Here is a 17,245-nt window from a genome sequence, read left to right as displayed (position 1 = left end):
TCCAAGGAGTCAGTACTTTATGGAGGAGTTATATACCCCTCCCCCAAAATGATTTTCTGGATCCGCCACTGTTCATATTATGTCATCTGAAATGTAGAAATGTCACGATAGCAGTAGTAGGTGAAGATATTTATTCGTTCAAATTGAAAGGGGTTTATTTTCAAAAGAGAATAATTTTTGGTAAAGAGAGAGAAGATTAGGTATAGAGATAGAGAAGTAGAAAGCCAATACCTTTCTTTTCCAAAACATTCATTCGCTTTTTTCATTTAATCCCAGCCTTAGGAATCTTGTTTACAGTGAAAGTGTATATTTTTTAGAATAGGCTTCTATGTACAATTTATACATCTTATGATGTGAATTAATTTATGAAAAATGACAAAAAAATATTTTCTCAAATCATATTTTCCATTTATGTGTTTGAGGGAATTTCCATATTACTCATCAAAGAAACATAGATAAAGATGAAGCTGAATGAATTTTCAGAGGCCTAACTAATATTTGTTTTCTTGTTCTAGGGCTCCCCTGTCCAGTCGCCGAGAAGCAGCTCAGTCAGAATATAGTTGTCCGCCTTCTTATAGATCTAATAGCACCAATAGACAAGGAACACTTCAAAATGGTTCTGTTCTTCATAGCAGAGAACAGTCTTTGAGTCTTTCAGAGTCTAACCATGGGTCAGTGGTGAATGTGGTCAGCATTCTTGGCAGTACTGAAGAGGACATTGCCCTCGATAACATAACCTTAGATTCCTTGAAAATGGAGCCTGAACATGAAATTAATCCAGTGAAAATGTTGTTGAAAGGCAGCTCGAGCGAATTGGAAGGTAGCAAAGACGGTAATTTGGTCACCATTGTTCAAACAAGTGACCAGAGTCCTGTAATTGTAACCGTCAGTGGTAGTTCTCAAATTGATAATGAGAATTCTGTTCAAATAAGTGAAATTCCATCTGAAATGGAAATATTAGCGCATTTATAGTCCATTGTTCAAATGTACAGATTTTGTCTCTAGTGAATTTTAGAAAATGGTTTCAGAAATATTTAACCACAAAAACCAATGATTTGCTTTTTGAGTATTTATTTTGCATCGTGTTTGTGCATAACTTGAACTCGAAGTTACTTCATTCATATCAAGAAATGAAATATCACTCAGTATTTCAAAACAAATCAAACATATTCGAAAATATTTCAAAATTGCGTAGATAATTGGTTTGTGAGATTGTCTGAAAAAGAAGTGAATGTCACACAAAGATATTCATAAAAATATATATAGTATCTGTTGAATATTCAACAATTTCTTAAGTTTGTTTTAATACCCTCATTGTTCGAAAATGATTATTATTACCTTAAATTTCATATTGTACATTATTTTCAAAGCACTTTAGGTTATTAATCAGCTTGTAACATATTTTTATTCTATTTTGTAATCCTATAGAATATTTCAATTACCCATCTCTTTGAAACATGTTCTAGTTCACTGTTTTAGAATAACTATTTCACTCCCGTTCTAATTTTGAAAACTCACTATTAAAATTATTTTGTATATTTGCGATATTATGTGCCTATAATATATTGTAGATAGACATTATATATAATTATATATAGCTCCTGTATCATATATTTCAAAAATGTATAAATTAAATTTTTAATAAGTATTGTTACAAGTGTTGTTTCACTTCATTCACTTTCAAGAATGCCTGTTTCTACGGCACCCATCATCAGATTTTTTATGGGTGCACACAATACCTATGTTTCGTCATATTATACTTATACAGGGTGTGAAAAAGATAATTAATAAACTGAACCACATATTTTGGGGTTAAAAATAACTCGGTTGGGTATAACTCACCTTAATGTGTACATGAAAAAGTTACAGCCCTTGTTAGGTACAGAATGAAAATCGATTTTTCCAATATTTTATAAACTGTTCAACATTTTGAAATGAAAATGAATCTATGTTTGTTTGAAGGTGATCGACAATGTTTCATGATGAATTTCATTAGTTCGGACTTTCATTGTGTAACATTATATAAAATGATTTGAAATCCCTGAAAAAATCCAATACAAATGACAAATTGGAAGAAATAGCTAAAAATAACAATTATATTAAGCAAAACAAAAACCTGAAATAAATGAAATTACAGTGAAATAAAATAGAAGATCCATGGCTTTCTTATCCTCAGAGCATCTTTTTCATATAAAACCACGAAATCTCTTCAGCCCATAGAAATTTTACAGGGTATTTAATACCTAAACACACCCACAACCTTTCTATGCATTACAATTTTGGCTAAGATTGGGGCTATTTTTCATTATCCCTTGAAAATGTGTCAATTGGCTATTCAACACTCAGTAGTTTCTACAGATAAATAACAAAGAGTTGCCTTAACAATTACATACTGTCATTCGTGACACCATTGGCTTAATACATCATTTTTACATTTTTTTCACGTAGCCCAATTTTTTACATAAGCCAGTTTTGATCGAAATTAACAAAAGGTGAGTTATAATAACTGAGTATTCACGTTATTTGCAGATACAAATAATTACAATAATACGGCCTTGCGGTTCGGAAGATTGAACGGCGTGTACACAAGATGGAGGCTAAGATCACGTCGGCGAGACACCACGCGTCTCGTATCCAATGTTTGAAGAATTACAGGGTGGCCTTTCACGCCCGCAGTGCGAAGTATAGCCGCCAAAAACAGCACTGCCTTGATAGGATACGAATACTAGTGACTGCTAAGAAGTCACTCGTGAGGCTAGCTATAAGTATTGCGGAAAACCTTAGGTTCCGCGAGAAACCTCGCTTATTCCAAGAGCCTCCACGTGTTGTGGATAACCCGCCGACCGCTGATCAGGTGGAATCCTCCTGGAAGCATATCTATGAACACCCGCAGCCACTCAACTTAGAGACTCCAGCCCTAGCGCAGTTCAAAGCTTTCAACAGAGAGCTTCGACAGCCTGAGCTCAAGGAACTGTGCAACCTGATAACCCTGGATGACGTTCGAGGAGCCCTTGTGGGTTCCAAAGACTTTGCTGCTCCAGGCCCAGATGGGCTGAACACTTATTGGTGGAAAAAAACTACCAAATACCCACCGCCATCTGGCCAGAGTTTTCAACTCATGGCTGGACGGAGATCAGCTGTTCTCATCACCAAAAGCGGTGATTTGTCGATTCGTAAGAATTATAGACCGATAACATGCTTGAATCACGTGTTATAAGTTGTTTACAAGTATCTTATTCACACGAATACTCACCGCAGGCGACTGAGTGTTCGAACGGATATATAAGCAAAGAGGGTCGAAGAGAGGAGTCGCTGGATGTAAAGAGAACCTGCTCATCTGTCTGCTGTTAAGATGGTTGTTCCGATTATTGGAGTCCTTGATGGAAAGATGCTCTCTCGAATCTCAAAATCATACCGGTCTGCCGCACTAAGGCAGAAATCTCAGCCGGACAGATACAGAAGCCTGTCATTCTTGGCTCACTGCGCTTGCTCAGGGCACATGATTCTCGGATACAATGACCACTTACCCCACAGTGTGAAAAAAATTAATTCAGAGAAAACTATACAAATAATATTTGAGAATTAACGTATATAGAACCAAATAGCTATTTTTGATATGGGAATTGAAAGTAAGGTTTTATTTTGTGAGTGAAAAAGTTCACGATAGCCGAGCGGTTCGACGTGAAATGTTTTGTTCACTCAATAAATCGGCCGATGTGTGAGTCGATGGTTCAAGCCCCAGACTGAACGCTCGATTTTCACTTGCTATCGTCCAAATTGTGTTAGGAATCACATGTTAAAAGGTAAGACCTCATTAGTCCTTAGCTCGCACATGTTTCGACTTCTGAGGGTTGTCGTTCGTAGGGGTACGATAGCTGGTTAAAAACAGATTTTAAACATATTTTCTTAAACACAAATATTTAATGATGATTGAATAACTTTTAGAGAATCATGGAATTCCTCTTTGAATTTATACATCAAATCATTCAACCGTTTATACCGTCATGAAGTACTGATCTTGTTTTAAAGTAGTTTTCTGTGCGTAGCAAGTTTCATTATTGAAGGATGGACATAGTAATTTTTCTCAGTGTGCGAAGCATGATTTCACTCAACATATGATTTCTAGGTTACTAAAATTTGCCCCCTCAACGTCAGAGGTGCCGACTTCACTCTCGCTTCTGAGTAGTTCCGATATTCTGTGCTATTGTCAGACCCCTATTTTCCACTGGGCACTTTGGGCAAGTGTCCAGGGCCCCGCGATCGATAGGGGGCCCCCTCAGATCAAATACAAAATCCCTAGTTCCTGACAGATCACCAAATGATGACCAATATTCATTAGTTACCAAAAAACTTATATAATTCGAAGAAATCGAACCTAAATTACTGACTACAATACCAACTTACTAGCTTTCACATGCGCGAAGCTGTTCTACTCTCGCCCAAAAATTAGGCTTTTCGATTTCAGCATGCTCAGATAAGGTTTGTTTGAAGGTGGTTGACAATGTTTCGTGGTGTATTTCATCAGTTCGAACTTCCATTGTCTAATATAATATAAATTGATTTGAAATTCCTGAAAAAATATTCAGCAAAGATTCGGCCACTCAGAACTTGTCCAGATTTTTAATACCAATAATAAAACCATTGCAAGGTAAAACATCATCTTTTGTGAAAAATTCAAGGCATTTCGTTGAATTACTAGGGAAAATCGAAGTCAAAAAGCAGGATCAACTGATCAGTTTCGACGTGGAAAGCCTCTACACCAACGATCCTATCGAAAAAGCACTTCAAATCATACAGAAGAAGCTATGCGAAGACGGGGACCTGAAAGATAGACGTAATCCATCTTGAGTTCCTGCAGGTTGAAGCCTGGCTCCCTTCCCCTTTCAACTGATGTTCGTCAGAGAGACAAACGGGTTATGACTGGTGTTAATTGGTGGCATGAAAGTCCTGAGACATCCATACCGCCCTTCGCGTTATACCCCTACCTGGCTGGGGTGAGATAGATGAAGATATTATTCATCTGTTAACGGAGGACATAGGGGCCTCATACGACAGAGTGTCGGGGCCTTCTATATCGAGAGGGGTCGTCTACAGCGTAATCTATAGCTTCCCTGACTAATTGACTAACTGAAAGATAGAACAAACCAGAAAAGTACTTGATAAAAATAGCTGCGTGAATGAAATCGAAACATAAGTGGAACCACCTATTGGTGTGACACCCAAGTCAACTGGCCAAGTTTTTTATGTCAGTGTTGGTGGTTTGACCAATCAACCGATAACTGCGGTAGCAGAAATTTGGGAAGCTAACCTGAAATGCCATCGGAAAACGAATCCACATGTTTCTAGAAATGATATGGAATCTAGAAAGGTTAATGCAGATTCAAAAAATACTTATCTATTTATTTTTTGATTTTCATGGAATTATTGTCCAGCAGCTTGACTGCACGTGGTTCGTGCGGAATGAAGCCATCCGCAGAGATTTGAAGCTGCCTTCCATTCAGCAGTCCATTCAGTCGAGGAATCGGCGAGTTTTAGATTATGCTGAAACTCATGAAAATCCTTTAGTCAGGGAAGCTATAGATTACGCTGTAGACGACCCCTCCCGATATAGAAGGCCCCGACACTCTGTCGAATAAGGCCCCTATGTCCTCCGTTAACGGATGAATAATATCTTCATCCATCTCACCCCAGCCAGGTAGGGGTATACAGCGAAGGGCGGTATGGATGTCTCAGGACTTTCATGCCACCAACAAACACCAGTCATGACCCGTTTGTCTTTCTGACAAACACCAGTTGAAAGGGGAAGGGAGCCAGGCTTCAACCTGCATGAAATCAAGATGGATTACTTCGTCGTCATTTTGTCTTCAATCGAGGACCGCCTGCCCGGTACTGACGATCCTTTATTTTCAGTATTTTAATAAAAATTTTACAAAAAGAATTTGAAACTTTATATCTTCTATTAATTATCTGCGAGCGCTTTCGACAGTTGGTAGTACTGTCATTTTCTAGGCACTCCTCAAACTCAAACAAAAAGTCAGTTTGAGGAGTGCCTAGAAGATGACAGTACTACCAACTGTCGAAAGCGCTCGCAGATAAATAATAGAAGATATAAAGCTTCAAATCCTTTTTGTGAAATTTAATATTGAAATACTGAAAATAAAGGAAAATTATTATATTATCAGTACCTTTTTTTCTGTGAGATCAACTCTGGTTGAACTTGATGTTTGATTATTCCAGAGCAGGGTGATGTGATCAGAATAAGTTTTCCATCGTGTTAATTATAAAAAACTTCATTTCCGAAAAAATATAGAAATTATGGTTGACAAATATATTAAATTTAAAAAAAAACTAATTTTACGATAATCGGCAATAATCAAAATGAAACTTCTTCTCCAATCTCAGAATACTCTAATTTAGTGATTCATTGGTCATATTCATTTCGATTCACACATACAGAGCAGAGAGTCTTCGCATGTGTTAGGGCAATAAATTTCATGCATATTTGACACCTGTATTTTGTTTTGCTATCTTTCTGACAAAAGTCGCATCTTTTTCTCTTACCAGGTGTTTCTAGAGCTCCTCCGACGACTAAGGAACTTGTACCGTCCACCTCTTGTCTTCTTTGACGTACCTCTCGGGGTAAATTTGAAAATTGGGATCGATGTTTTAGATGGTCATCAGTCAATGCCAATACCAATTCCTTTAGAAATATTCTTCTGATGTATTTCTCGTGCTTATTGTTGGCAGTATAAACTATTTGGGCATTTATTCCAGATACATTCATTGGGGCAAAAAAATTACCAAGGGCCAACGACGTGTATCTCTAACTACATCATAGGTAGCGCAAAGTTTGTCTACAGTATCAACTCTACCCTTGGTAGAGTTGTAGAAATTGATAATTTCAGGTTTGTTTTGATCACTAGTTTTAGAATTTATGGTGTCGTCATGGTGCATGCTAGAAGCTAGAATGACATTTTTACTCTTTTTAGGTACGTAGGGAACAATAGTACAGTCCTCTTGATAGCCAAAGAGACTTGATGTAGCTGGTCGATGTTTCGCATTCACATGCTCTCTTATTTTTCCTGGCCGTTCCAATAACTGTCAAATTGTGATTTTTTTTTCAGTTTTTCAATAAGGGGAAATGACGTAAACCAATTATCGCATGTTACGTTGCGACCAGTGCTTGAAATAGGAGCAACTAGTCTCTCAACAACACTACAAGCATCATTTTGCATACAATAAGGCCCAGCTGGTTGCTGTCCAACATAAACTCCCAAATTTTGTGTGTACAATGTTTTTGAATCTACCAGCACAAATATTTTAATTCCATATTATTTGTTAGGCTTATTTGGGATGTACATTTTGAATCTGCACCATCCCCTGAACACTTCCAACTTTTCATCAATTGTTGTGTATTCGCTAAGCGTGTAGTTTCTTTTATAATTTTCCACCACGATATCGTATCAGGCTCGTATAGGAGCCAATTTGTCGATAACTTGTTGTTCTTCTCTTGTATCTTTATCGTCAAAACGCAAGTATCGTAGCAAAAACAAAAATCGCTCTTTGGATATGGTCAGCCAGAACCTCTCATCGCCGGTACCTTTTCTGTCCCACAGTTCCTCAACGTTGAGGCGACTACTCCGTAAGCAACCAGTCAAATATAATAAACCCAAGAGAGCTTTTATTTCAACGAGATCAGTGGGTTTTACATCCCTGGCTCTTGAAAATCTTTTGGATACGGAATTCATTGTCTTGTTAGTATTTTTAACAATACATTCTAAAACCTCAGCAGAAAAAAATAATTCCCAATATTCCACTGGAGACTTTGCATTTTCTCCTGCAGGTCACACATCCTGGAAGATGAATAACTATGTTAGATCGTCGTGTTCTAATTTTCTTCTTAGGAACATATTTCTTCCACACCGTTTGCCCATCTTTGCCGTTAAAACAGGGGAGTTTAGGTTGTCTTTTCAGAGTTTGAACTTCACCGTCGTCTTCATCACAAGATTGTACCGTATCGGTGTTTTCAAACCTCTACTCGATGGCATCGTCCTCCAAGTCCGATTCATCATCCACATACTCTTCTTCTACATCTACAGTCAAAGTAAACGTTCCTGTTCTCTTTCATAATCCATCTAAAATAAGAATTGCTGTAGATTACCTTTTATCACTAAACAAAGCACAACATTTAAAGTTCAGCAACAGTTGCGTCACCACTCGCGCCGGATCTAACAGACTTTATATCGAGTTATACAAAATATTCGATTGCCAACCTACTCTACGCTTCGGCGTGTGAAACTATGTCTAAAAGTAGGAAGCTATACGATGTAGCAACCCCCATTCTTATTGCGCTACAGATTGCGTCTGCAAAATTGAAGCGTTGGGTCTGTGAGACTTGACGCGGAGGGGTCGTCTACAGCATAATCCATAGCTTTCGGATTTTCGTGAGTTTCCACGCTATCTAAAACTCGCCGATTCCTCGACTGAATGGACTGCCGAATGGAAGGCACCTGCAAATCTCTGCGGATGGCTTCATTCCGCACGAACCAAGGAGCTTTCACTTGTTTTGTAATCTCTCCAGAATGGAGATATACGTAGCCGCTTGTCCCCAGACGCCTGAAGCATACATGATGACAGGCTTGAACATCGTATTATAGATGGTAATATTGTTCTTTAAACTCATTTTTGATTTTTTGTTGATCAGAGGGTACAGACTAGCTATCCGACCCTCGATCCTTGACTTAACGTACGTAATGTGCGGGTTCCAAGTGAGCCTACGGTCTATTAGAAGGCCGAGGTACTTTACCCGCGCTTGCCAGTCAATCTCCCTTCCAGAGATTCTCACTCTTCTGGCCGGAGAAGATTTCAATCTTCTCTCGTGAAAAAGGTAAGCGTGGAGGTGCTGCTATCTAGGTACTGCCGAGCACACAATTTGTATGTTGACGGAAATAATAGACTTGTATTACGTTGGCAAAAGTAAACTGATTCAAATGGCGCTTATTTCAATTGATTTTAATCAGTTTTCGCCGAGATATTACAGTTTGAAGTTGACTCATAAAAACGGACAAAACTTTTGGAACAACCTAATATATGAACAAAAAAACGCAAATTTGAAGTGGAATATGTTTTTGAAGCACACTTCTTGTTGTTTACTTTTTTTTCTCAAAAGGAAAATGAATAAAAACAGAATACAAAACAAAGAAAATTGGATGAACAAAGAGATAATGAACACGAAAGAAAAATTAAATACATTACAGGCTCTCGGTAATAAAATTTCAAAACTGTTTTAAATAAATATAGGGAATTTTATGGATCACTTCTAAATTAAATAAAAAGTGACCACTACAACAATCTGATACAGAAAAAGTGATATCAAATCGAAAACTACCTGAAGTATCATCAATAATCTCAATAACAAGTCAGCCATAAAATGCAATTATTTTACCTAATAGTTGTGGAAAGTATGTAAATTTTGGCAATTACCATTGGGTAGCGCATCAGGAGTTCTTTCCGCACGGTTCTACAGTCAATATGGAGTATTATCTTGAAATTATGCGCCACTTACGAAAAGAAAATCGTCCAACCGGAAATTGCTGCACCTGGCGGATTGGGCACATCATTGAAAGAGCCATCCAACGGCTCTGAAGCAGGAAGCGGTAGATTACTACCACTCCTTTTTATATAGCCGTAAATTCTTGATCAGGAAATACCACTCAGCACTTCGGTGGATCGAAAAGTTATAAACTTACGATTTTGAAGTTCAACATCGGAAAGGAAAGAGTCACGGAAACGCAGATAGCCTCTCAAAAAGATCATGCCTGACATCCGGATGCAAATTTTGCAAACGCCAGGAAGGCAAGGATACCCAGCTACCAGAAGAAGAACTTTCCACCAGCTGTGGCAAGGTAGCGGGCAGAGGCTCCCTTAACGGCAGCTCTGATAGGGAGATAAGCTCCCCCACCTCCCGCCACTTCGGGTTCCCTCTGACCCAGAGGGTAGCGACCTGTAAGGGTCCTTTGTCCAGGGATATGGACAGAAGATGTAAGGTACCATCTAACTATGGCGTGATACCATCTGAGGAAGACTACCTTCATTAAGAGGCAAAACATCATCGTAGCGCAGAAGGAAGATCCGGTATTGAAAACTGTACGAGAATGGATTGACAAAGGAGTGAGGCCGGAATGGCAAGAGATCTCCAATTACGGCCAGCAGGAAAAGAATTACTGGCTCCAAAGGGACTCCATGCACATTCGAGATGACCTACTCACTCGGAAATAGGAAAGCCCGGGGGAAGCAGTCACAAATTCCAGATCACATTTCAGAGTAAATAAAACTCTAGCGAAAGTGCGTGAGAGGTACTACTGGATCAGTTGTCATCGAGACGTGGAAGAGTGGTGTAAGCGCTATGACCTGTGCTCTTCGAGAAACGGTCCGAAGACAAGGCAAAGAGGGAGGTTGAAGCAATACCTCAATGGACGCCCTTTCGAGAGACTAACAGTTGACATTCCGGACCACTTCCTATGACTACATCCGGTAGCAAGTACCTTAATTATGGTTGTGATGGACTATTTTTCCAAATGGCCTAAAGTAGTAGCTTCACCCAAGCAAGAGGCTAAAACGGTGGCGAAAGCACTCTTGCAGAACGTTATTGCCAGAAAGGGAGTACTGAAAACCAAAGGGGTTGGAATGAATCAGTTCCTCTATTTCTTTTGGCATACAGGAGATCCCAACATGACGCACAGGGTACACACCATCCATGTTACTAACTGGTCGAGAATTGAAACTGTAAAGATGTATTGTGTGGCAGCCCATCTGATGATTCTTAAGAGGAACCTATTTCAGAGTATGTGAGTGACCTGAAGGAGACACTGAAAATTGTATACGAAATTGTCAGATCCAAATTACAGAATCTGATGATTCTTAAGAGGAACCTATTTCAGAGTATGTGAGTGACCTGAAGGAGACACTGAAAATTGTATACGAATTTGTCAGATCCAAATTACAGCTTTCCAGCGACAGGATGAAGATAAGATTTGACAAAAAGTCTCTGTCGGTGAGCTTCAAGGAGGGCGATGCAGTGTGGCTCTACCAACCCCATCATCGGAAAGATTTGTGTCCCAAGTTGCAGAAACCATAGCAAGGACCTTACTTGGTAACAAAAAAGATTAAATATTTGAAGTTCAAGTTGAATTGTTTCTTGTATTTGAAGTGAAGTAAAGTTAAGTTTGATTATTTTAGTTAATTATTGGTGAACCCACGACGTAAAACGTAACATTATTTTAGATTAGACTTGTTGATATTGATGACTGTGACATTTTTCATATTTACATTTTTTTCAGTTCATTTTTATTTTTGGTGAGTCGTACTCCATGTCCTGAACTTTGCAACTGTATAAATTTTGACCTTCAATGAAGTCAATGTATCTGTTTCTATTTGCTGAACACACTAGCGCCATCATCGGTAGAAATTGTTCCCTATTCAAATTCATTGGAAGGATGTGTCGGTGTGGCACCACTGTTAACGGTAGGTAGAAATCAGAATGATATATGACATGTGAGTGAATGACAATTTCTCCATCTTATAAATAGAATAAAGAAAAGCAGTTTTGGTTTGTGATTGAATTGTTATAGAGTGAAGAGTTGTGGTTTTGGACTTTGATTACAATTTTGAAAAGGTAAGTTAAATATTTTTTTATTTGATTATAGAAAATAATGAAATGTTTATAAACTTGAATGAGTCAATATTGTTGTAGTTTCCAAAGGTAAAAATGAGTACATTTATGAACAATTGTACTTGATGATAGTAAAATAGCAAGGTTGATTCATGCACCAGTCTTAAATCGTAAAAATTCATGTTATCCCTATGTTACAACCAAAAACTTACGAATCATGCACATATGAGTGAATCTGTGTAACATCCATTCTCTTGCATAAATGTTGCTACTGAAAATAAATTATACAATCTCTCAGAATTCAGTACATATTTCGACTCAAGGTCTCCTTATGCACCCATTCACAAGAAATTGTAAGCAGTTAATCATTAATTTTCAGCGGAAACATTTGTTTCCGAGCATTGATATATTATATATTCTTACTCATGATATGTGCAAGTTTTTAGTAGTAACGAATGGAAAATATGAATTCTTAAGACTTGAAACTTGTGACAGAATAGAATAACAATTGGTTTTATTTTGATATGTTACTGTGAATATTTGATAAATTCAACATCCTCTGATATTCAGTAGTACTTTAGAAGTAAACTTATGGTCTTTACAGAATCCGGCTAATGTTAATAACAATATCAAGATGAATAATGGAAATGGATTAAGATTTGCCAACAAAGATGAGGAAATTCAGTATTGGAAAAATCTAGCTGAAGATTATTTACAAGAGTAAGTATAGTGAGGTATATATGAGCTGAAAACTCCAGAAAATTAGCTGATTGAAAAATATAATTTTTTTCCTATTCTGTTGCCATTAACTTGTATAGGGTCTTTCATTAAGATAGAAACGATAGTTAAGTCTATTTAAAAGTATTGTCGACTTTTCTGTAAAAAATCTGCATAATTGTAACTCTAATGAAAGAGTAATGTAATATTACAATTCAATTGTTTGATATCATGATTTTTTTGTGTCACATAAACTGAGTAGGATGAAGCAAGATCATTTTTTTGTTCAAAACCATTGAAACTAATTTTTTTGAGCCTTGTTGGTACCTTCTAACGTTACTAAAAGTATTGAAAATTATAATAAAGTTAACAATTCAACATTTTCAAGTAGAAATTTATTCTTCAGTCTCAAGGATATTTATATGCTGTATCATGCTCAAGTCGACTCCCGTATATAGTATGCGAAGATGTTTTTGTCACCCAGAAAAAGATTATAAGATTTATAGCTGAAAATCGATTGTCCGGCCTTGCGGTTCAAACCACCGGTTCACACAGCGGTCGATTGAGAGAGTGGAACAAACCACCCATGTCAATCTACCAGGCTACCGTCCCAATAATAAAATGAAAATTTCAATGAATGTGTTACTCTTGGTGAATTGTCTTCTCATTTTTATTTTTGAGCTATTTTCTGACTATCTTTTTGATTGTCTTACAGGATAATAACAATTATTATTATTATATAGTTTTAATATTAACATTTGTTCACAAAGATGATTTGGAGCTTCATTAACTTCTATATTATATGCGAGAGCTTTCGATGTGCTATCATCTTCATAACTCTACTCAGACTGAACATTTTATCTTCTTGCTTGTTCTTTTATACAGGTATTTGTCATCTCCTTTCATCCAGATGTCTCTTTAAGATTGCCTGTGCTTAGGTTACATCAGATAATATCCTTTGTGTTGGTGTTTCTCTTAGTTTATTGTTTCTAGGAATGTGTATTGTTTTGTGGAGTATATTAAATGTTAGGTCTTGTTGTGCCTTGATTTGATCAAAAAGAACTAACATTCTATATACTCTATTAAACAATACACATTCCTAGAAGCAATGAACCTAGAGAAACACTAACACAAAGGATATTACCTGATGTAACCAAAGTACAGGCAAATTTAAAGAGACATTCGGATGTAAGGAAAGGACAAATACCTTCACTAAGGCGTTCTAACCGTATAAAAGAACAAACAAGAAGATAAAACGTTCAGTTTGAGTATAGCCATGAAGATGATAGCACAGTCTGCTATCGAAAGCTCTCACATATAATAACTAGAAGTTATCGAAAATCCTTTTTGTGAACAAATGTTAATATTCAAACTTTGAAAATAAAGGATAACTAGTTGCATCAATAAAAAAATGTAATATAACAGTCCCCTTTAATTTTTTTTAGTGCTGAAAGGATACAAAAAGAATCGGATGAGTTCATAACTGAATCCCAACAATTAGATAAGGAATATGAAGCCACTATTGAGCAGAATGAGAAAAAAATCAAAGAACTGACACTGGTCAATAACAGAGCTCAGAACGAAATAGACTCTTTGAGGGTAAGTTTCTACTTTATTGCTATGAAATATAAATATATCGTTGTTGCTGATTTTAGATCAAAGTCGAACAAATCAATAAGGATAATTGCAACCTTGAGACTGAGATTACAAATTTAAGAAAGGAAAAAGTTGAGATGGCCAAATGCATTAGAGATTTAGAACAAAAAAACGATGATTTGGAAAGATCGAGACGAATAATTGAGGCCGCCCTTGCATCAATAGAAGCAGCTTTCAATAGTGAAGTTGAACGAAATGCTATTCTCGAATCTGAGGTGGATGAGAAAGAGAGCCTCAAAGAGAAATTGCAGCGATTTGCGGATGAAACGAGAGGTATATTTCTGTAAAAATTAATGGTTGAAAAGTTTCAATATCTCCTTAGACCAACTATTGTTGTGAAACAATAATAATTTTCCGATTTTGATTGAAATATGATATACGAGGTCTGTTTAAAAAAAATAAGGTGAATTTTAATTTTTCTCAAAAAATATTTATCTATTCATCAAGCCTTAGCTTTTTTCCATTCTTCAAAGCAGTTCAGATATGCACTTTCTGGTATGTCCCTTGAGCTCTCCCAGTGATTTGGTTTTTATCTACTCAATCGTCACAAAACGCCATCCTTTCATAGGTCTATTCAATCTTAGGAACAAGAAAAAGTCGCAGGGGGGCAAATCGGGCGAATACGGTGGCTAAGGCATGATTACGGCGTTGTTTTTGGCCAAAAATTTATAAACAAGCAATGACGAGTGAGCAGTTTCATTATTGTGAGGCAAAAGCCATGAATTGTTTTTGGTATGGCTTCTCGCAAGCTGTACATAACTGTACGACCATGTAGCAAAAACTCCCGATGCCCTACACCACAGTAATTGAAGACAGCAGTGAGCAAAACCTTGACATTTGATCAAACTTTGTGTGCTGTTTTGGTCTTGGCTCTACAGGGCTATTCCATTGGGACGATTGGACTTTGGTTTCAACGTCAACCATATACCTATGATTCATCAGCAGTAATAATAATAATAATATTTATTAGCCATTTCGGTACTTCATGTACATATGGGTAAGTCAATATAAGTACTATATAATATGAAGACAATCAAAATCATGATTTGTCATATATAAATAAAAACTAAGACCAATATCACAACAGCATATGGGTATCACAGTTAGAGAAGGAATAAATTAATAATAAGAATCTTAAAATTAGAATTTTTCTGCTAAATAATCCTGTACTCTATAGAAACACTTTTCTATTAAGAATTTAGTGTTATTCTTGATATTTCATACGATTTAGACTCCTTAATAGCATGTGGTACTTTATTGTACAGTGTGATCGAGTTATATAGTGGAGAATTTTTAAATTTGGTTGTTTTGTGAGAGGGTATTCTCAACATATCACCATGACGTGTACAATAGTTATGAGTAGCCACATTCACTTCAAAAGATGCAAGGTTGCTTCTTAAATAGGTTACACATTTCAGTTACAACACTATTGAGCAAATCTGGATCGCCGTTGACATCATTCAACAATTCCTGCGTGATGCTCATCAAACTTTTTTTTTTGTCTAAATTCAGCAATTTTGGAACAAATTTCGCTGCCACATGCTTCATGCCCAAAATTTACGATAAAGTTGCATGGCATGAGCCAACCGATATGTCGACATCCTCAGCAACTTTTCTAATAGTGATTCGACGATTTCTCATAGCAATATTCTTCACATTCCCAACATTTTCATTGGTTGTTGGTGTGCTCAGGCGTTCACATTTTCTTGACATCTTCTTAAAAGCTTGTACCACTTTAACATTTTTCTAGTACAATCACCATATGCCAGTGTCAATATTTCAAGTGTTTTTGAGCACCTAATTTCATTTTTCACAAAAATTTCGAACACACAAAACCATTCTAACTTTCAGTCCTCTCACCAACAAATTAAACATGCTAAACAGCTGAAAATGTGAACATATGTTCGAGACGAGTGTACCAACATTGAGAATTTTTAAAAAAGCTAATTGATTGTGCGCAGCCGCAAAATTTGAACTTTCACCTTATTTTCTGAATGGGTTTATTTCATGATTTTTGGTTTACAGTTCATTTTGTAGTAATTTCAAATTGAAAATAGTGTACTTTGTTTCAGCTCTCTAAATAGCGTTGTTTTACCGTAATTAATTATTGAAAATAGGATTTTATAGGCTCGTGACGTCACGGGCCTAGTCCCGCTTCTTGTTTGATTGAACAATAGAAATAATGAACATTGCCAAATTGTAAAATTCACAGAGCGTATAAAGAGTTTCTGATTCATTCGTGATTCAAAGTAAAACCACACTTTCTTCCGACAACTAAATCTAAGAAGAAATGCATTGGAAGGGAGAATTAATTATACATGGGATCCGAATAACACAAAATGTAATAAAAACGTCATTTTTGAAATATGTTCTGCAATAGACATTTTCATGTTGATATCACAGAAATTTTAATAATGGAAGTGTATATGAACCCGTTAACGTTTAAATTCATGAAAAAATTTTCCATATGAAATAAAATGTACTAGAAAACCATGGTTCTGAATAGAATTTAACGAGCTATATTTTTAAAAGGTTCTCGAAGGCTCATGAACCCTAATAAAATAAATCAATTATGCATTCATGCCAACCACAAAAAATAAGAAAGTCAGCGTCATATATCAGCCATATTGCCACCCAGATTTCTCTTTAATGTATGAGACAATGTACTCTTTCTAATGTTTCATAACTTTGTATTTTTGTTAAAATAATTGGCACTTGACAACACCGCTGTGGACACAATCAATTTTATTGTTCAACAGACACGCGGTCAAATTAAACTCTTACTTCTCAAATTTTCCTTTTTTTTGCAAATATAAAAAGGTATTGGGACCAATTAGGCTTGATAAGTATAAAATAGCATGAAACAAGCCCATTTCATCGTACCCACTAAAGTGTTTATTTTTAACTTTATGTGATAGTTCTATTACCTCTTGAGGAGATATTGGCTTTGCTAAAATTGACTCAAAATCATATTTTATTGAACATGCCAGCATATGTTATAACATAATGCACTTATACGACCAGCCACGTCTTTCCTGTTACTCCATATAGATATGCTTTATTAGACTGTTTTAGGTTGTTTCAAAATCAACCTATTCCTGCTGAGTCATTATCTTTTCTCATTGACCATTTGCGTTACATGACTTTTCCTTATTTTGCCAGGCTATGTTTCATCACCCATTAATAAATTTGTCTCATTAT

At 36.5% G+C, this 17,245-nt stretch overlaps 2 protein-coding genes across 4 annotated transcripts in view; both read left to right on the top strand.

The window, feature by feature from the left end:
* LOC111516143 (uncharacterized) overlaps positions 1-1,628 on the top strand; it is a 752,250-nt gene extending 750,622 nt beyond the window's left edge. For both annotated transcript variants that reach the window (XM_074184848.1, XM_074184849.1), the window contains one exon: positions 516-1,628. In XM_074184848.1, the coding sequence (XP_074040949.1) occupies positions 516-972 (457 nt within the window). In that variant the 3' untranslated portion in view covers positions 973-1,628. The remainder of the gene's footprint in view (positions 1-515) is intronic.
* A 9,899-nt stretch (positions 1,629-11,527) lies between these two features.
* Positions 11,528-17,245, top strand: part of nudE (Nuclear distribution protein nudE) — a 35,549-nt gene continuing 29,831 nt past the window's right edge. For both annotated transcript variants that reach the window (XR_002723549.2, XM_023171731.2), the window contains exons 1-4: positions 11,528-11,674; positions 12,276-12,391; positions 13,834-13,987; positions 14,044-14,317. Coding sequence is in view for 1 of the 2 variants with exons in the window: in XM_023171731.2 (XP_023027499.1) it covers positions 12,306-12,391; positions 13,834-13,987; positions 14,044-14,317 (514 nt within the window). In the remaining variant the exon portion in view is untranslated. The remainder of the gene's footprint in view (positions 11,675-12,275; positions 12,392-13,833; positions 13,988-14,043; positions 14,318-17,245) is intronic.

This window comes from Leptinotarsa decemlineata, unplaced genomic scaffold (assembly GCF_025532065.1).
Source record: "Leptinotarsa decemlineata unplaced genomic scaffold, Ldec_3_MD MMD2_tig00026358_RagTag_RagTag, whole genome shotgun sequence".
Classification (NCBI taxonomy): Eukaryota; Metazoa; Arthropoda; class Insecta; order Coleoptera; family Chrysomelidae; genus Leptinotarsa; species Leptinotarsa decemlineata.
Note: the sequence above shows the minus strand (reverse complement) of the source record. Positions and strands in the feature narration are given on the sequence as shown.